General features: G+C 40.4%; 1 protein-coding gene across 3 annotated transcripts in view; it reads left to right on the top strand.

Moving 5' to 3' along the window:
- CGNL1 (cingulin like 1) overlaps positions 1 to 21,725 on the top strand; it is a 122,889-nt gene that overhangs the window by 87,671 nt on the left and 13,493 nt on the right. For all 3 annotated transcript variants that reach the window (XM_073303764.2, XM_073303762.2, XM_073303763.2), the window contains 6 exons: positions 724 to 930; positions 1,418 to 1,522; positions 9,991 to 10,143; positions 10,907 to 11,077; positions 15,012 to 15,173; positions 16,311 to 16,400. In XM_073303764.2, coding sequence (XP_073159865.2) covers positions 724 to 930; positions 1,418 to 1,522; positions 9,991 to 10,143; positions 10,907 to 11,077; positions 15,012 to 15,173; positions 16,311 to 16,400 — 888 coding nt within the window. The remainder of the gene's footprint in view (positions 1 to 723; positions 931 to 1,417; positions 1,523 to 9,990; positions 10,144 to 10,906; positions 11,078 to 15,011; positions 15,174 to 16,310; positions 16,401 to 21,725) is intronic.

Genomic DNA, 21,725 nt, shown 5'->3' with positions numbered 1-21,725 from the left:
TTACACTTACCTAAGGGCTTAAAATGGGACATTTTAAAGTAAGAATATGAGGTGACATAGTGATGAAACATGCTGCTGAAACATAGTGTATATTATTTGAAAGTGTAGTAATGCCTTCAGAAAGAGAAGTCTCTTACCTGCTTAGCTGGTAACTTTGGGTATTGTGGTTCATGGGTCTGCGAGTAATACAAATGCACCTTTGTGGCCCACACAAATCTGACCTTTCATAGAATATTCCAGGTTGGCACAGCCACAATTTTGTATGGATGTATAGTTGTGGGAGAAGAGTTATTACCCTTTCAGCTCTAGGGATCTGGATGCAAACTGGCTTGTTATAGGTCACAGATGGATATGAGTTTGGGCTCGCTCAGAATGGTGCGGTTCTCAAAATGGAGTTTATGGTCATAAAACAGGCAACTGTGCTATTCTGAATCAAAACTTGCTCAAAAGCAAGTTTTCTGAGAGCATAGGTTGCATGTGTATTTTTTGAGGGTACAATTAATTTACTTTTAACTCTAGTGTGGATTTTGCTCCAAAATGCCAAAAACTCCAGTTGACAGTGTTCATTTATCTATATGAATCAGAAAATATTTCCATCTTTAAAATTGTCATCCAGGATTACATGGACTGAGATCTCTGTTTGGAAACAATCTGCATATTTTTTACATTGTCTTTAAAAATGGAGGTTTTGTGTGTCACTGTTTCTGTTATCTTTTTTACTAGAATGCTGCTGCCCTAGCCAGTGAAAGAAACACTGTAGAACAGATGCAAAGAGGTGCAGAAAATAGAGTGAAGGAGCTGGCTGAGCAAAATGAACAATTGAAGAGAATAATTAAAGAGCTAGATGACAAAATTAAAGAACTCCATCAACAGATTGATAACATGAAAGGAAAAGAAGATACAATGAAGGAAAAAATAGAGAGATATGAGGTAAGTTACAAAACCAGACCTATAACTAGTGTGGTTTTCTTCCTGTTTGTGATTGGATGGGTACATTGCACAAAAATAAAAGATGAAAGATAAGATGAAGGCAGGCAAAGTCATTGTTGGTGCGGTAAAACCTATGCAAAACCATTGGGCTTGAAGGAGAGAGCAGGCTGGAGCTTCACCTACAGGTACAGGGAGGCTGCTTCAGCTGACATGACAGTATAAAAATAACACTGAAGAGTGGAAGATGGGCACATTGGTGATGTGCCTGAGTGAGTTTAAGAGGAAATGGGAGGTTGTAGGCAGGGTGCAGTGCAATGTGGAGTCTTGGAGGTGTGGAAGAGGAGCTTGAAGTGGAAGGCAAGAGGAAGGCAGTGAAGATGTTTTTAAGTGTTTGCAGTTTTATGTTTATGCTTGCAGATCTTCTGAAGGCAGATTAGAGAGAAAGCAACATCAGCATTCCTGAATCTATCCAACTTCTGTTTTGTAGAAAGAAAAGCAACACTTAGAAGATGTCCTGGCACATGCTGGGGAAGAGGGAAAGGAACTGCTGTTGGTGAAAAAGTCTTTGGAAAGTGAGCTGGAGGATATGCAGGCAAGTACAACAACTTAGTCAGAATATTAAATGTCCTTGTTTGTTTTCTGCAGTTTTGACTTTTTCTGGTCCTATTTAAATTCCCATTCTATTAAGTTTTGCCTTCACAGCACCATTCAGATCTTTCTTCTAAGCATAGCTTCATCTAACTAAAAGTTTGCCTTCTTTAAAAATAAAAATCTTTTTTTTAATTGGACAAAGTTGGAGGGAAATAAATCCCCAGCGAACTTGTCCAGTTTTTGACAAATCTGTTTTGTAATTTTTAAATTATCTGTCAGCTTTGGTTGTGTTTCAGCTAGACTTTACATGTGTGAGGATAAGAAGCTGTAATCTGGCAGTCATATAAATAAGAAAAATCTAGCTGTAAGTGAGTGATGGGGTGGGTAGTGGCCGTTCTCCCTCCCATCCCAGATCTCAGTTACTGAGCTGAGAAGGAGAGTGGTGGGGACACAGAGAAGAAATGGAGAGAGGAATTGCTATGGAGGAGAAACCTCAAACTTGCACTACTTGCAGCAGGAAAACAAATGTGAAGAAACCTGGAGGCTTCTCTGGTGGGCAGATATTTCGGGAGATGGCCTGTGCCCCACTGGAGGGATAGGGACATGTCAAAGGGTGACTGACCCTTTGAAGAGGGAATGGGGTCCATTTCACCTGGACTGATTACCTGCTGCCCAGTTGGGCATAAGGGAAGGCACCGAGGTTCTTCTTCGAGTGCTGTCCCTGTGTGTGCTCCACTTCAGGTGTCGGTGCGTCCCGGCACCACTGATTGGAGATTTTTAGTAGCAGTGGCTAACGATTCACAGTGGGACAAGATCACTTCCAATACAGAGTACTGCCATTTGGTCTGTCGATGGTTCCACGAGTCTTTACCAAAACCCTAGCAGTGGTAGGTTCAGAAGGAGCTGAAGGGGTTGGGACGCACAGGCGATAGTTGAATCGCCAACAGCACCACGAGACAGCTACTATGCACGCATGTCCTAACCAGGCACTGCTACCCAAAATCTGCAATCCATGGCGCTGGGATGCACCAACATCTGAATTGGAGCACCACAGGGACACACATCTCGAAGAATCTCAGTTACTGCACAAGGTGAGTAAGCTTCTCTTTTACAAAGGGGGAGACAGCTGCAGGTAGTAGTAGTAGGCAGATGCCTACAGACACTGTAGAGAGTTGGAAGGCTCCTGGAGGGCCCTGCATCAGGATGGGGGGAAGGAGAGAAATACCAGTGGGGAAGGCCTGTGGAGAAGGCCAAATCCAGGCAAGAGGTGCTGGGAGAGCAGGAAGACAGACCCTCAGGGAGGAAGGGCTATGCCCACCTTGGGACTGAAGCAAAATACAACCTTTTTTAAGGAGAGGCAGACCCTCAAGGAGGAGGGGCGTGGCCCAGCTGAAACTGGGATGAAAACTGTAGGGTTGAGTTCTATTTTGAAAAACTTCATGCAGGACTTAATAAATTGAACCCCAGAAAGGGAATGTTTTGAATATCTGGATTGTGTGGAGATTTAAATGGGTCCTGCATAAAGGGGAAACTGAGGCAGGGGTCAGCAGAGCCATTCTTGGCAAGCAGGCGGTGATACAGGGCAGGCACACCCTTTAACAGGATATATCCTAGAGCAGCTAAAAAGGGCACAAACCCAATTTTTCCTCCTTGCACATCACCTTTATGTGCATTATAAAAGCACTGGTGTTTCTAAAATATTAAATTGTAAAATTCACCTTTGAATCTAGAAGCTAAGATTAAAGAGATTCTGTCAAGTAAATCATAGCTAAAATATAAGGGTTTTGTGTGTTGTTAGAAATATTTCTTAAACACAAAAAAGTGGTCTTAATTTGAATTTCAACATTCCCATGTATGGTCTGCAACTCAAACTCTACTCCACTGCAGCACAAACTACAAAGTGAACCTGACTACAGGTGGGCTATAAGTCAAAGGGAAACTTTCTTGACAAGTCTGGTTTCATGGTTCAGTTAAATCTGAATTCAATGGAAAACATAATAAAACAAGAAAAAAATGTGAAAATGAAGTTAAATTTTTAAAATTGTGTCCATTTTAAGAATCTAATTTATTAACAGCACAGGTAAGGAACTTTTTGTTTTTAAAAATGTGATTTTTAATCTGACAATCTTTTAAATCGAATTAATAAACCAACTCCCTGCTTTCAGGTACAGGTTCTCTTTTCACTGCTTGATTGGTTCCAAGTTGTTCAGCTAATGCATTGTCAGTGTTGGTCTTCTGATGCCTGTCAGCTACCTTAGGCTTGGTCCATTAGAACTTGTTATAGAGTGGTAAACTATTTTCATACATTTGTAATGCCCAGCGGAAAGAACATGACTTGGATCTATACTTAACCCAGTTACAACATATGTTGTTATTAGACCCCTGAATACTATATTTGTGAACATTAATTATCTTCTAATGGAATATGCTTTTATTTTAATTACAATTCCATTTACTGTATTTACTTGCTACCAACATTTAAATGAGCAATTGGTGTTTGATGTTTGTGTATGGGGGGGTGTGGGTTTTTTGCAAAACAATTCACAGAAAGAGAAGGTGTTATAAAGAACCCTACAAATATGTGTTTTCCACAAGTATCTTCAAAGGAGTGTTTGTGTGGCCATTTTGAAAGGGCTTGGAATGGGAGGCACCCATTCAGGGAGCAGAAACAGTGCCATCTGCTTAGGTGGACAATCACGCAGCACAAACAGAAAATTATGAATAGTGAATTCTTGAAGCAGTAGTTGTTGCAAATGGTTTGCGAGCAATCCGTGGGTGGGAAGTATGTTCAAAATGCCATTCAGCAAAGCTTTTTCAAATAACTAGCAAGGCAAACTCTGTTTGCAGATAATTAGCAAACACAAAGATGGGCTAAATTTGTTGAACTAACATTTTATTTTGAATGGTTTGCTTAGCTCTAGCTTGAGAATCATTTTTAGAACATGTCAGTTAATCCTGATTTCAAGGAAGAGAAGTAGACTTCAGTGTTTCATCTCACTACTTGGCACAATGTCCTGTCTGTACTGCAGCACCACTCCAGCAGAACCATGCTTCATAGTTTTTGATTACAGTGGTAGCCAGCATAGTTTAGTGCTCCATTGTGAACAGGTCTTTAATTTACGTTCTTTTTTTTTTTTGTACATCACTTGAGCTGCAGCCTATTTCTAAAGAGAAAATATTAATAATGTGAAATGAATCCTATAGTAAGTTTTTTGGGGCAGGAACAATCTCTTTTTCTATGTGTGTGTATAGTGCCTGGAACAATGGGGTCCTAATTCCTGATTCTGTGCTTTCACAATACAAATAACTAATAATGGAGTAACACATCAAGAACCAATAGAAATCTACTGAATAAAGCTGTAACCATTACAGTAAACACAGCAAGATGCCATGCTTCTCCTTCCCAGATTCATATTCAAAATGGTTAAAGCTGCAAGACACTTCAAAGTGGTTATTGTGGGTACTTGGAATAAATAGCTTCTCTCAAAGTAGATTCTATAGCTAGAATGATGTGAGCTTATTGCAGTTTTCAGCTACGGAAGCTCAGACAAATACTGATTTTTTTGTGCTAACCTCTGTAGTACGACTTTCATTTCTTAACCACTTTTCTGTATTCCAGCATTTTAGAAGCGAAACACATGCCAAAATTTCCCCAGGGTCTTATGCAGTCCCTGAGAACAGGAACTTCTAGGAGTTTCCTGAGAGCTATCTCAAAGAAAGCTGCTTATTCTTTCCATTACGCACCTTCATCACACAACTCATAGGCTATTAAAAAAACCAACAGACACTAATTGTTCTAAGTCCTTTGCCAACATTGCAAAACATAGTGTCATTTATACAGTACTTCAGGCGAACAGCTGATCCCACTCAAGTCAACGGAAGTTGTGCCACTGACTTCTAAGGGATCAGACTTTGGCCCTTTGGCTGTGGATGGAAGAACATGTAAAGTTCTTGTCTCGAGTTAACACTGCAGTGTGTAGATAACTCAGGTTACTCTTCTAGTGTTAGCTTCGCTTGAGTGAGAGCAGCTACACTGTGAAATATTAATTGGGCTACATATCTGATAAACACCAGCATACGGAATTATAAGGGATGCCAAGAACCTCAAAGGAGAGCTTTTTTTTAAAGCATTTAACACTCTCTTTTCTTGTCCCATATGCAAACTACAGCTGTAATTAGGGTTTTAATTATAAAGTGCCCATGGAAGTGCTCACAAATGCCTTAAAATATATTTTCAAACATAATAAAGCAAACTATATAAATGCCAGATATAATATTAAAAAAACATTGTCAAGTAAAAACTTGTACTTTGAAAAGCCCCCTTTTATTTTGCAGATATTTAATTCTTAGCCCTTTTATAGTACATTTCATCCATAGAGCTCAAAGCTTTACAAAAGGACGTCAGTATCATTAGCAGGCGCATGTCCCCCCCTCCCCCCCCCCCCCCGGCCCCAGATGTGGGAACTGGGGCACAGAAAGGTCTAGTGATGTGCCTAAATTTATCCAGTAGACCAACTGCAGAACTGGGAATAGAACCCAGGTCTTTTGAGCATAGATTTTAAAAAGTGACTCTTAAAATCTAAATTGTTTTTCACTATTTATGCTGTTTGCTTCATATTTATGTTTCTCCCAGTTTGGGCAATTAAAAGAGATGAGTTGGTTTCACTTTTCTGTATCATCTGTTTTTAGTTGATTTCAGTTTCTCATGCATGCACTAGCATAGGGGTTCTCAAACTGGGGGTCGTGACCCCTCAGGGGATCACAAGATTATTACATGGGGGGGGTCGCGAGCTGTCAGCCTCCACCCTCAAACCACGCTTTGCCTCCAGCATTTATAATAGTGTTAAATGCAAAAAAAAGTGTTTTTAATTTACAAGGGGGGTCGCACTAATAGGTTTGTTGTGCGAAAGGGGTCACCAATACAAAAGTTTGAGAAACACTGCACTAGCACATGCTGTAATATTTGTTTCAGAGTAACAGCCGTGTTAGTCTGTATTCGCAAAAAGAAAAGGAGTACTTGTGGCACCTTAGAGACTAACCAATTTATTAGAGCATAAGCTTTCGTGAGCTACAGCTCACTTCATCAGATGCATATCGTGGAAACTGCAGCAGACTTTATATATACAGAGAGAATATGAACCAATACCTCCTCCCACCCCACTGTCCTGCTGGTAATAGCTTATCTAAAGTGATCATCAGGTGGGCCATTTCCAGCACAAATCCAGGTTTTCTCACCCTCCACCCCCCCACACAAACTCACTCTCCTGCTGGTAATAGCTCATCCAAACTGACCACTCTTCAAGTTTAAATCCAAGTTAAACCAGAACATCTGGCGGGGGCGGGGTAGGAAAAAACAAGAGGAAACAGGCTACCCTGCATAATGACTTAGCCACTCCAAGTCTCTATTTAAGCCTAAATTAATAGTATCCAATTTGCAAATGAATTCCAATTCAGCAGTTTCTCGCTGGAGTCTGGATTTGAAGTTTTTTTGTTTTAAGATAGCGACCTTCATGTCTGTGATTGCGTGACCAGAGAGATTGAAGTGTTCTCCGACTGGTTTATGAATGTTATAATTCTTGACATCTGATTTGTGTCCATTTATTCTTTTACGTAGAGACTGTCCAGTTTGACCAATGTACATGGCAGAGGGGCATTGCTGGCACATGATGGCATATATCACATTGGTGGATGTGCAGGTGAACGAGCCTCTGATAGCGTGGCTGATGTTATTAGGCCCTGTGATGTTGTCCCCTGAATAGATATGTGGGCACAGTTGGCAACGGGCTTTGTTGCAAGGATAGGTTCCTGGGTTAGTGGTTCTGTTGTGTGGTATGTAGTTGCTGGTGAGTATTTGCTTCAGGTTGGGGGGCTGTCTGTAGGCAAGGACTGGCCTGTCTCCCAAGATTTGTGAGAGTGTTGGGTCATCCTTTAGGATAGGTTGTAGATCCTTAATAATGCGTTGGAGGGGTTTTAGTTGGGGGCTGAAGGTGACGGCTAGTGGCGTTCTGTTATTTTCTTTGTTAGGCCTGTCCTGTAGTAGGTAACTTCTGGGAACTCTTCTGGCTCTATCAATCTGTTTCTTTACTTCTGCAGGTGGGTATTGTAGTTGTAAGAAAGCTTGACAGAGATCTTGTAGGTGTTTGTCTCTGTCTGAGGGGTTGGAGCAAATGCGGTTGTATCGCAGAGCTTGGCTGTAGACGATGGATCGTGTGGTGTGGTCAGGGTGAAAGCTGGAGGCATGCAGGTAGGAATAGCGGTCAGTAGGTTTCCGGTATAGGGTGGTGTTTATGTGACCATTGTTTATTAGCACTGTAGTGTCCAGGAAGTGGATCTCTTGTGTGGACTGGACCAGGCTGAGGTTGGTGGTGGGATGGAAATTGTTGAAATCATGGTGGAATTCCTCAAGGGCTTCTTTTCCATGGGTCCAGATGATGAAGATGTCATCAATATAGCGCAAGTAGAGTAGGGGCTTTAGGGGACGAGAGCTGAGGAAGCGTTGTTCTAAATCAGCCATAAAAATGTTGACATACTGTGGGGCCATGCGGGTACCCATAGCAGTGCCGCTGATCTGAAGGTATACATTGTCCCCAAATGTGAAGTAGTTATGGGTAAGGACAAAGTCACAAAGTTCAGCCACCAGGTTAGCCGTGACATTATCGGGGATAGTGTTCTTGACGGCTTGTAGTCCATCTTTGTGTGGAATGTTCACATTGTGTAAAGAGTTGTCACTTTGGATAGGCTATCACCAGCAGGAGAGTGAATTTGTGTGGGGGGGTGGAGGGTGAGAAAACCTGGATTTGTGCTGGAAATGGCCCACCTGATGATCACTTTAGATAAGCTATTACCAGCAGGACAGTGGGGTGGGAGGAGGTATTGGTTCATATTCTCTCTGTATATATAAAGTCTGCTGCAGTTTCCACGATATGCATCTGATGAAGTGAGCTGTAGCTCACGAAAGCTTATGCTCTAATAAATTGGTTAGTCTCTAAGGTGCCACAAGTACTCCTTTTCTTTTTGTAATATTTGTGTTGCACATGCTTCAGGGGATTGTGTCGTTATTGTTGAATTTGTTTTTTTAAATGTAATAGAAACATTTCAGTGAGCCTTCAGTCTGATAAAAGCAAGCCCTATTTAAACCTGATAGCTACCTTTTAGAAAAGCCAAATGACATGACAGTAAGAAAAAAAGAGAGAAGGTTATTAACAGTGAGCCACAATGGTTAAAACTGAAAATGCCTCTGAAGAAGTAAAGTTTTCAGATGTGTTGAAGTGTGAATGGAAGGACTGAGGAGGGCTCTCTGAGGAAAGCTGGTTCCTTGTCTTGGGGGCCACCACAGCCAAAGCTGCCATGATTCTCTGGTGGAATTCTAAAGGGTGGGGACCTCAAAGAGTTGAAACCCACCAACATGAGACTCATGGTCTCAAAATATAGCTGGGCTCCCCTGACCTCTATTAATGTCTTTAAACATCAAACAGGAGCAACTTAAGATCAATCCCTTCATCTTATATAGACAGCCAGTGAAAAATGGATGCAAGCTCTTAGCTTTGTGTCACTGATAATTTTGTGCCCAGTGTGACTTTATTAGGCATAGAATATATGGTTGAAGATACTGAACAAGTAGTTCTGACTGAAGTGGTGAATTTTTTGAACATCTATATTGGTCTTTTTGCATATTTGGTGTTCTGGAGCCCCTACCCCAGTGTGTAACTATATAGTACAGTTCTGCATCTCATTTAAAACTGGGTGATCCTTAATGCATAAAGAGAAGCCTGGCTTCAACAGTAACGTAAAATGCTTTGATGAAGGGGTTATTTAACCTGGCAAGCTCGGCAGGAGAGGGACCCCTGTCTATTTCTGTTTGTACAGGACTTAAGACAATGACGCCTATTCCTGATTGGGCTTTTGGGTGCTATGGAAATATAATTTAAAACATTAATAACTAAACAGTTCTTTCACTCTTTTTTGGAAGAATTAATCAATTCAAACACATTTCTTGAATGCTGAGGAAAGAAAAGGCAGCACAAATGAAGGTGAAAGAATATATTATTTAGAGAGACTTTCAGATAGAATAAACAAGAACAACAAAAGAAATATGAAACCTGAAATAAAATATTGAATTCTGTGGCAGAAGGTAAAATTTGCCAGGCACTGTGCAACTTCAGCTGACTATGGACGTTGCATGTAATAGAGCCAACAAGACAGACAGTCATAGGTCCTCAGAATTCTGCAGCATTTCAGAAGTAGATGTTTATAAGTAAATATTACATGGCTGTATAATGTTTTATTTGTCATAGACTGTCAAAGCGTGACTCAGCAACTTTCTTCCTTTTGATTTTGTGTTACAGCGTATTATGATTTTTATTGTTGTTGCTTCATGGGATATGTTTAGTGTATTACATCAAATTCCTTTGACTTCTCAGAGAGTTATGGCTGTCATGTTTTATAGTGTAACTTTTCCATCCAATGCAGAAAAAATTCAGTCAGGTTATTCAGGAACAGCAACAGTTAACCGAACAGTTAAGAGGTGAAACTAACCAGAAGGAACAATTAAAGAGGACAAAGAATGAAATGGAAAATGAACGATGGCAACTAGACAAGACTATTGAGAAGTTACACAAGGAGGTAAGGTTAAAGTTAAAAGAGGCTGTAGGAGATAAGATATCTAATGGAAAAATTCAAATAAACTGCCAAATTTCAAAGAAAAGAGCTTAAAAGGAGTGTAAATGAAAGTGAAATGTGAACTTTGCTGTTAGTGTCTTTGACCTGGTGACTATCAATAAAAGCTTTCTGGACTGGAACAGTAGTTGGAACGGTGCAATCTGAAAATGCCATGGTAAAACACTCCTGTTTTGTTAAAATAAGATGCCATATTTGAGCTCTCGTCCATTATGTACAACAGACTAAGTCAGTCCTTGCTCAGCACAACCATCAGCTGGACTGCAGTGACTTGAAGCTGATTTCTCTAGCTGCTGCATTGTTGTATTAGTTTTGCATGTGTGAGTACACAGCTTAGTTTTGGTACGATGAAGTATTCAGTGATGGCTTCATAGAATAAATTCTAATTTGTACAGGTTTAAATACAAGACACCTGTAAATGCTGCTGGCAGAAATAGGATGATCTGGGAAATTTATTGCCACACATTTTAGAAACACTATTTTAGAGTTGCATATTTTCAAACTGGTGCATAGAAATTCAGCTGGACATATACACCATTTTGAAAATGTTTGCTACACAGTGAATTATTTCTTAATGTAACATAGGAGAGACTGCAGTTAAGAAGAAAAATATTCCTCTGTAGTACTAATGAAGACAGATTCCCTTCTAGCATTGCTTTACTCGTGGGGAATTTTGTGTGTGTGTGTGTGTTTGTTTGTTTTTTGCCAGATGGCTGAAATTGTAGAAGTGTCCCGGTCATCCACTCTGGAGCTTCAGAACCAGCTTGATGAGTACAAGGAGAAAAATCGCAGGGAACTTGCAGAAATGCAGAGACAATTAAAAGACAAAAATCTTGAGTTAGAAAAATCACGCCTGACAACCATGAAAATGCAGGATGAGGTACTGGCTCATAAGCTGAATGACATGTTTAACCTTTGACCTAGAATCCTCCTCAGACAATTTTCAGGACAAAGAATCTTTGCTATCATGCGCTTGTGCACTTAATCACCATGCTTTTGTGTTTGATTCTCCAGGATGATCATCAGGGTGGTGCTTCTACAAGGGCAATGGGGTTTACTGGATACAATAGATAAATGCAAAGGGTGTTTGAGGAATTTATCATGCTATGTAAAGTTTCTGCTGAAGTTCTTTTGCTCTTTTAATGTTGATTGGTGAAGAGAGAGTTGAGAATTTTGAAATAGCCTTGAATCAGAAAAAGATGGAAATTTATTATTTTTTAAAAAATACAAGAAGACAGCCTGGCTTTAGCTTTTTAAAGAAATAGTCATGGATGTTTGAGATGTTTCAGATTTAAATGACAAAGTTATTTGTGCAGCCCAGAATCAGCCACAGCCTTGAAGTCTCTGGCTTTTAATTATGTAAATTCTACCATAAAATCAGTCCGGCCTCTTTCAAGTTCTAAATACACTTGTTCAGTATTTGGAAAAGCTTTGAGAATGAACAGTCCATGGATGTCCTCAGTATAAAATATATTTTAAGAGTTTGAACTTCCAAGGCAGAACTTCCAATTTTTTTCTTTCTCTTTGAACTAGAGTGTAAGTTAATAGAAAAAATATAACACAAAAGGGTTAGTCTGAAGAATTGTTGCTGTACATTCTTCTCTCTTCTTTCCTTCCATATTCTTTCCACTCAGCGAAGCGTGGTTTATGTAAAGAACTGAAGAGTCACAATGACATTTGGAAGATAGAGAGTAGGATAGTGAGATCATCAATGTAACTTGGAATAAACTCTTCAAAGCAATCAATATCCGTACTGAAAGATGCTGTATTTTTGTTACTCGCATGTTGGTTATAACTGTTACTGAAACTCTTTTTTTAAAAGTCATCTGCTGTAACTGCAAGCAATCCACACCTTCTTATGTTAAAAAAAACTCCAGGCACCCAACAAAAAACCCAACCTTATATTATTCTTACAAAAAGACTGTGTTAATTTTGTTTTAAACTGTGTCACTATAGACTGACTGTAGAGTGCTGTGTTATATTTCTATAAGTGAGTGTAAATTGTTAGGGCATGAGATGTTTTATTGTATAGCTAGCTACACAAGACACAGCATAATCCTGAAATTATAGGAGAAGCTCCTCTCAGAAGAAGCCTCCGTATAATAGGTTTTATATTTAAAAAAACCAAACTTCAGAACAATCAAATGTGTTTCTCTCTCTCTCTCTCATTTTTTTTTGTGTTGAGTGAGAGGTACAAATAAGCCTTTCATTCAGTGAAATAGGTATGTTGGCCATTAAGTTCCTTGTAGACAAGAATTCATGTAGCACTTGGCATCCTTTTTGAGAGTCTCATCAGAAAGGCTGAGGACTGAATGAGCATGGAGACTAAATTATCCTCTCACTCGTATTAGTGGTCCTCCAAATCAGTTCTGAGGTCTGTGGGTAAGGCAGTATGCGAATTCTTTCATTACTGTTGCCCATGCTGTAGTTGGAGACATAAAACATTGGATTCTAGGGATGTCAATCCAGTGAAACACTGTCACATTCCGGGGTGCAATCCAGACCAGTGAGAGGTTGTGTCACTGTCTGCTCCATAACCTTGGATGCCTCACAATGTTTTGCTGTTGAAGCTCCCAACCTGGGCAGCTCACAAATGATCTTCCAGCGTGTAGGTCCATGTATAGTTGCAGCCCTGGTCCAGCAGCACTCCCTGTCCCGAATTTTCCCAAATTCTGCAATATCCAGTCCGGTCCTGGACAGTTCAGATACTAATGTTCATTTCTCCTGTACAGAGTCAATATTCAACAGTTTGTTCCTTTAAATGGAGTTACCAAAAAGTTCAGTTTAAACACAGCGCTGGATTGATTTAAAAAATAAAACACCATTTATTAACACAAGAAGATAGGATTTTAAGTGAATTCAAACATAAGAAATAGCTAGAAATGGTTACAAGCAAATAAAAGTGAAAATGCGCATCTAAAAGTCCAAAACTTAATCTAGCAAGTTTTGGTTCAAGGCTTTGTTCAAGGTGGCTTTTCTCACCCACAGTTTTCCAGGATCATGACGACTGACCCTTTCTTTGGTCAGGATCTCTCCCAGAGGCCCAAATACGCTGGTGCCTTTGTCATCTCAGGTGAAAGAGAGAGAACTTGGGGTTCTCACCCCTTTCTTTTATAGTCCAGTGAATGTTTGAAGTGGATTCTTCCACAGGTTACCCTTCAAAGTAAAGTTTATTCAAGCAGTAAAGAAGGTGACAGGTGAAGGAGGACTCCATGCTTTTTCTTCCCCTAGGTGTGTGTGCTGAAATCCAAATTGTTCTGTTTCCTGCCATCTCCTCCCCCTGCTCTCTTGCCAGCCCTGTTTACTATTTATATGTAAATTGGGGTGAACCCACATTCCTTTGTTTAGAATAGGCCTGTTTGACAACTTTTACCTAGGCAGGGCTGTCTTGTTTTGAACATGTGGTAATAATATTACACGGGGGATTTCATAACTTTACTTATAATGTTGCTACATACATTTCCCCATGATATCATTGACTAGTGAGTCATGAGTTTTCAAAGGATACCTCACAAGGCATATTTTGTACAAAGATTATTACAGTCGTGTGTTGGGTGTGAATACAGGGGTGCTTAGTGTCACACACTGGCATATAGCACACTGCATATTGAATGCTTCCAATTGGTATGCAGATAACTATCTTAGTAGCATAGTAAAATGTATGGCCTGTAATTATCCAGCCTTCTCTCATTTGGCCTTTCCAACAGGAAAATAGCTCTGTAAATAATCTATAACCTGGTAATGCTCCATCATTGAGCTAAGAGCTTCGTGCTAACTATACCTTTTAATGGGACTGTGTAAGCTTAAGTGAGAGAATGTAATGAAACACAGAACACAGTTAGGAAAGAAAACCCTCCTCAAGAGATGGACCTCTTACTATATATGTATGGGGCTATAGCAAGGGTGGCCAACCTGAGCCTGAGAAGGAGCCAGAATTTACCAATGTACATTTCCAAAGAGCCACAGTAATACATCAGCAGCCCTCATCAGCATCCTCCTGCCTCCCCCTCCCACCCCACCCCCCGAGCTTCCCACACAACGGCAGCCCCACCGATCAGCACCTTCCCCTCCCAATCATCTGTTTTGTGGTGTGCATGAGGCTCTGGGTGGGGGAGCGAGGGCACGGCAGGCTCAGGAGACGGGGTGGGAAGAGGTGGAGGGGGGGCAGGGCCTGTGGCAGAGCCCGGGGTTGAGCAGTGAGCACCCTGGCACATTGGAAAGTTGGCGCCTGTAGCTCCAGCCCCAGAGTAGGTGCCTATAGAAGGGGGGGCCGCATATTAACTTCTGAAGAGCCGCATGTGAGTGCGGAGCCACAGGCTGGCTACCCCTGGGATATAGTTTAATATATACAATAGTAATTATACCATAAATATAATATTGCCATCAAAGTGCCTTAGTGCCAGAGCAAGGGGCATATGAAAGCATCAATAAACTGTAGTGATGGTAAAAAAAGCAAATAAACCTGATGGAAAGAGTTACCAGAGACATAATCATCCACAAAGCTACAGGACAATTGGCTAAGAAAAAGAGAATTAAGTTAAAAATCCAATTTGTATTATTACTACAGTGAAACCTGTACGCGGAAGGGTATTTTCATATCCAAGAACTCTGATCCAAAGTTATTTACTTGGTGCCATCTTGTGGATGAAATAAAAATTACTGTACTAAGCACATAGTACTGTACTACCTACTTCCTCTCATCCTGGTTTTTAAGAACTTGTTTTTAAAGTCATAGCAGAAGTGTAGCCCATTTACTGACATTACTGTTACAAAGAAATGTACTATAAATTGTGCCACCTGCGTTCTTGTTTCAGATGTGTCTTATGGAAGAGGATTTACGGGGCAACCAGAGAGCCCAGGATGAGGCAATTACAAAAACTCAGCTGCTGGAACAGACTGTGAAAGGCTTGGAATATGAACTGGAAGCCAAAAATCACTTGAAAAGTGATCGGGCGAGACAAATGAAACTAATGGAGGTAAAAGGAGCTTTTGGATGAGGGGTTCTTTGGATGCTCGGTGTTTATGTATAGTACATTTTTTGCTAGAGATGATTGGAAACGCTTAATTTTTTTACTGTGGCTGTGCTTTGGAAGCAACAAACTAATCTGATCTCATCTGATGGAAAAATCATTCAGCACATCTAATAGGGCGTATTATGTTCTGAATGGTAGTTACTTTGAGAGCTCTTTCAATACTTTCCTTTCTTTTTCTCATGTGACAAATGGAAGTTCTTACCAGTTACCTCTGTCGTTCTCCTTAATTCATCAGGCATGAAAATCAGAAAGTTTTAACTCCTAGGCACTTAAGACCTGATCCACTCCCAATGAAATCAGTGTGAGTCTTTGCATTATCTTCAGTGGGCATGGGCACCGAATTAGGCCCTCATCTTGCTTTTGTAAATGGCCTCTTATATAGCTGTGAACAAATTAAAATTAATTTCTAATTTCTAAAGAAAACCCTCTGTTGTAGCACCTCTAGAGTATTTCTAGAAATAATATTATTGTTAAATTGTTTGCTTAATATTATATATCTGCAATTTCTTATGCTCATAGAATTACTGCAAGTGTCCCTGACCAATGAATATTTAATAATAGGTTATTGGAAACTGAATAAATTGTAAAAAGCATTTTTGCATAATTCAGCTTGTAATACGCTTGCAATGTTCCTTCCCAATGGAATTTCTCAGACAATTTTTTCAGTTTATTCAATTTGTTACTGCAGTAAAAAGAGAAATCATGTTCAAACTGGAAGCTAGCTATTGAACAGCACTGAAGAAAGCTGTGTTCTGAAGTTTTAAATAATGAAGTTAATAGCAAACAGACTATTAAACTCTTGTCGGCTTTTCTAGTACAATACAGATACTTTTTCCTGAGTTCTCTGCAACTTGTCACAGGGGCTGCACTTTTCAAACATCTCTCTGCCATGTTACTTACGTATGTAAGTACGTACGTACATACATACCAATGAGTGTGTGTGTGTGTGTGTATGTATATAATATATATATATTATCTTCAGACAAATCAAGCCCTTGCAGTCCTAAAGAGAAATGCTCAGTAGCGTTGTAAAGAGGATGAAGGCTTAATCCATTGAACTACTTTTGTTTTTTCATTTAGGACAAGATGTCCCAGTTGGAACTGGAGCTTGATGAAGAAAGAAACAATTCAGATTTGTTGTCTGAAAGGATTAGTAGGTGCAGAGAACAGGTACTTGACCAATGAACAAAGTTTACTTTGCCCAACCGTAATGTTGTGATGAGGAAGAAGAGAGTCACAAATAACATTAATACATTAAATATCAGTCTTCAAGTTAGATGCTCATTGTGTTGCATGCAAGCCAGATAGTAATTATGTTCAACAACAATAGAGCTTTCAATACAAGAATCTCTTAGTCTCTTATGAATATTAATGAATTTAGTTTCACAACACCCTTGAGATAAGTAGTAGTATTTCCCATTTTACACGGGAAAACTGAAACAATGAGTTTAGTTTCCTAGTTCATCTATGAAGTCTGTCAGAACCATGGATAGAACCTTGATCTTCTGACTTCTGTTCATGTTTTCTAACCCCAAAACCATCTTTCCTTCAGCAGTACACACACTTTGTTACACCTGTCCTGCGGAGCAGATAGTATATCGTGTTAGACTGTCATACACAGCAAACAGAAATTGACTTACGCCACAAAATTCTTACATAGTTTTCAAACTTTTCACAAACTTCTGGATTGTTCAGATTTGGTTGGTTAAGCCAGTTACAAAGATATAGATGATATGTGAAATTCTGATCTGCTTTTCAGACAACATGCATATCACAGCAATTTGAATGTGGTGTTATGTTCATTCCATTTTTTAGATGTTAGTTTCAAAATGGTAAGTAGTTACAGTGGGGTAGAGCTTTTTATTTATGGTTTACACTAAACAGATTACCTATCAATACTGTGCTTTATTTTATTGGAATTAGTTGTGCAATGAATTATGAATGAGACAACTTATTTATTACACACAGAGACAGATTTCCAAAGAAATCCTCTAAAATTCCAGATGCAATTTGTATGTCATTTTTTTTGCAGGCATAATAATTCCTGGCCTGGGTTTTTGTGCATGCAAGAAATTTACCTGTGTGCACAAACTGCATGTATGCACACAAACTAGGTAGACAGACATCATACAGCTTGCACACAAGTCTGAGTTTTAGTCAATCAAATGCTTGGCTATAAAAAAGTATAATTTTGCAAAACAATAATTTTGAAAAGCTGGGTTGAAGCCATTCTGAAAATTTCCCCCAAAGTTTAGAAATAACACTAAGGCTGTAAAATCTAAAAAGCAAGAAAAAGTTAAATCATAATTCTAGCCTTCACATATGTCATGCCAATGGCAGCAAGTGAAGTAAGAATAAATTGCTTTTATTGACTTACCATTATCTTGACAGAGGGCTACATTTGAGGAAGGCAGTGTGGCCTAGCACAGAAAGCACTGAACTGAGACTCAGGAGACCTGGGCCTTATTCCCAGCTCTGCCACTGGCCTGCTGGCTAACCTTGGGCAAATCACTTCAACACTCTGTGCCTCAGTTTCTCGGTCTGTAAAATGGGGATAATGGTACTGCCCTTACGTGTAAAGCACCTGAAATCTACTGATGAAAATTGTTATATAAGAACTGGGCATTATTATTTATTTATTTATTTATTATATTTTACCAGGGCCATCCCTAGGGGGATGCAGGGCCCTGGACATGGGCGCCGAGTTTCTATCTCTGCCCAGGCCCCGTCCCCACTCCACCCCTTTCCCCAAGACCCCACCTCTGCCATCCGTCTTGCCTGCCCAGTTCCACCCCCTCCCCTGAGCATGCTGCACCCTCACTCCTCTCCCCTTACCCCCAACGCCTCCAGACATGGCAAAACAGCTGATCGGTGGTAGGCGCTGATTGGCGGGGCCTGCCGGTGGGAAGGAGATGCTGGGGGGGAGGGGAAGGTTGGGGCCCCATCCCCACTCCATCCCTTCCCCCAAAGCCCCACCCCTGCCCGCCCACCTCCTCACGAAGTGCGGGACCCCACAGAGCGTGGGGCCTGGGGCGGTCGCCCCGATTTGTCGTACCCTCGGGACGGCTCTGATTATTTAAGTACCTCAGTGTGGAGTTTCCTTGAAATCATGGAGACTACTTGCAGAGTCAGATACTGCTCAGTGGAATACATATAATATTGTTTTAATTTCTTTTGATTTCTAAGGAAAAGCCTTGTTGAGATTGGAGTAGCTTCAATTTCAGTGGGAGAGACAGGCAATAAAATCCTGCTTTCCATGTCTTTTCAGTGAAATAGTATCTCCCACTGAGATAGCTGAAGTGCCTTAAAATGAGTTAAGCCTCAAACTGGTTTTGTGTGTCCTTGAAACCCCACTGCATCCTGTTAGTAATTTTTTGGGCCTAAGGTTTCTCAGACTCTTATTGGATTTCGGTAGTGTCTTTTTATCATTATTTCACTGAGATCGTACAGGCTCAGAATCAGTATGTGTGAGATGCTCTCATTATCTGCAGTGATTAAGAATGTAAAGGACCCATTATAATTTGTAATCATGTCATTGTTTAATTAGGAAGCTTTGAATGCTGGAGTCCATGCATGTGCTGCAAGTCTGTGCTGAAACAACTTTAGCCAAATCTGCATTAGTGGGCACTTCAGTAATTTAATTTAGTAGCTAAATGGAAACCTAAAATACAGATGGGTAACTAGAATGTCACATAACAGGCAAAAGTGTTTGTGTTGAGATCCAGAGTTTCTCATTTCACGCATGAGTTACAAAAGGTTGTTTTGTTTTGAGTTTATGCCATAGTGGGCTAAGTTGTCAATACTGAAGAGTATTTCAGGGTCTGCTAAGCATCTATAATGACGTGAGAAATGATAATGGATTTGTTCTGGTAATATCTGTGGTCTGTAAATGTCCTTTTTATTATGAATGTGTTATCTTAATATGCTGATAATGAAGACTAATATTCCAGTGTATAGTAAAAACACATTAAAATGACTGGTTAACTTTTATCTCAAGTTAAACAGGTCAAAAAATTCACTTGCAATTAAAATTTATCTCACCATCTTTTTTATTTCAATAATGCCCTGAATCTGAGATAGGGCTGCAGAAGACACTGATTAGTCTCTATCCCCCTCCCCTGCCTCAACTCAAGATTGCAACAGAGTGAAATCTCAGTTTCTTAGATTGGTCACCTACTCATAAAAAATATCTAGCTGCCACTTCAGAGATGCATGTGATGCAAGCATGTCACATTGTCTTGCTACTCTGCTGTGTGAGCACTGAAACACACAGGAATTCTGTTCTTTAGTCACAATCTGCCTGCATGTACACAAGATGGGAATGTGCTTGTGCGCAATGCGTTAAGTGATCTCTATCCACTTCCCAATGGGCAAATATCTCGGTTGCTAAAACCTCCTCCATATGTGGCACTAACTTGGCACAATTCTTGTTGGTTTCATGGAAGAGGTCAAAGATTTGAATGAGCATGAGCACTGAACTACCCTGCAGCCCCTCAAGGTGACCCCTCTGATTCAGAAATGAGGGATCTCAGCAGATCAGTGAGGGAATGCTTGCACATTATACTCCTGGGGTAATTCTATGCCTAAAAATTCTGTGCACAATATTTTAAAATTCTGCATATTTTATTTGTCAAAATAGCACAATATAATCAGGCTGGTTTCAATTATTTTGGTAATTTATTGCAAAATACATGTCAGCAAGTATGTCTGTAACAATACAGACAACAACAAAAATGTCAGGAAATGTGTTCTGACAAATAGATTCCTTACTAGGAATATTAATACAGAACTTTCAGTAATAATTCATTTAAACTACAATACAGAAACTTATTTCCCACACCTCTCAGAAGCCACGTAAAGGCTTGGGGGAGTCAGGGTAATGGAGGACCTGAAGGGAGGGAAGTAATTGTTGGGAAGGAGCCTGGAAGTGAACCTGGAGGGTTGTTAGGTGTGGATGGGAGAAGTATGGAACAGTTTTTTTATGGGGGAGCGAGTCATTAGGGAATTGAGGAACCTCCCACGTGCACACCCTGGAATACCCCTAGCCTCTCCTATTTAGGCAGGCACTTCTGCCCCTGTCCCTGTGTATCCTTGCACCCCCCACTCAGTCTCCCTCTCCCCTCTGTCCCCTTGTGGCCCTGCATCCTCACTCCCATTCAATTCCTGGCTCAGTGCTGTCCCCCCCCACTAGCTCCTGAGTTCCTGCCCCACTCTCTCTCCCCCCGACCCACAAGCCCTTCTGATCCCCAGTCTATGTGACTGCCGCAGCAACCCCATGTGCCCTGCTTTGTCCATCCCCCCCATATCGTCTGTCTCCACACCTGCCTCTGTCCACAATTACCCTGATGATAGGCTTACAGCGTTACGTTTGTGACAGTCTGTATGTTGTATCCTGTTCCCCCTTCCTTCATCTGCCTTTTATCTTCTAGGTTGTAAACTCTTCCAAGTAGGGACTGTCTTTTAGTATGTGTTTCTATAGAACCTGGTGCAGTGGTGGCTGCCTCTAGTTGAGAGTTTTTGGGAGCACCACAATACAACTAATAAGTGTGTGTGGAAATGGTTTCTTTAGTGATATGGACTTAATATCAGCCCTCCATAAAAATTTGATTTGGAGTAACTTCAGATTGTTGAAGAGGTTTATTTTTCCTGAACTGGATCAACCATACACCATCAATTTCTACTATGAATCCTGAATATGACAAATTGTACCTTCAGAGAAGATCCATTTCCTGTGCAAAATACATGCAGTTACCAGAAATAACTGAAAGGAATACTTGAGCTCAAAGTATTGGATCACTGCAAAGTAGAAATCTTATCTTGGTTAGTCCTCTGCATCGACTCGCACTACCAGTATCAGTTTCTCAAAGGATCAAAAGCTAAAATGTTTGTTCATTAATTGAAAAGCAAATGATAGGCCTGAATCCAAACTCCTCTTCCAAAGAGCTCCAAACCTTGGGGAACTTTGCATTCAGACATTACTTTCATGGCTGGGCCTAACTAAAACCTGATCTGAACAGCTTTGAGTATTGGGGAACATAGGATCAGGATACAAATGTTATGGATCTGGCCCATCTTGCATTTTTATCTGTGATAAAGTGCTACTAATTATGTTAAAAGTAAAGACTTTACCAAACACAAGAGGGAGGAGGGAGCAGTCCTGCTGCCTTTTGAAGTCAAGGGGAGGAGGATTGGGCCCAAAGATTTTAGTATACAGCATTTTTGTCAGCAAAGAAAGGAAATTATTTGGGCTACTTTGTTTTTGCTAACATAATGGAAACACGTTTGACATGGCTTCACCAATCTTTGTGCGCACACACAAAAAATACAAACATGAATCTATTGATATCAGAGTTGTTTCCAGTAACCGTGAGAGTGAGCCCAGTTTCCATGGCAATGGCAGAGTAAATCTGGGAGGATAAAGTTGCATTGGCTGCGTCCTTCACTTCCTTTTGGTAGAATAGTCCCAATGGATTGCTGTGCATCTGCTCCTTAGTT

This window comes from Lepidochelys kempii, chromosome 10, assembly GCF_965140285.1.
Source record: "Lepidochelys kempii isolate rLepKem1 chromosome 10, rLepKem1.hap1, whole genome shotgun sequence".
NCBI lineage: Eukaryota > Metazoa > Chordata > Testudines > Cheloniidae > Lepidochelys > Lepidochelys kempii.
The sequence above is the reverse complement of the archived record's forward strand: the minus strand, read 5'-3'. Positions and strand labels throughout refer to the sequence as shown.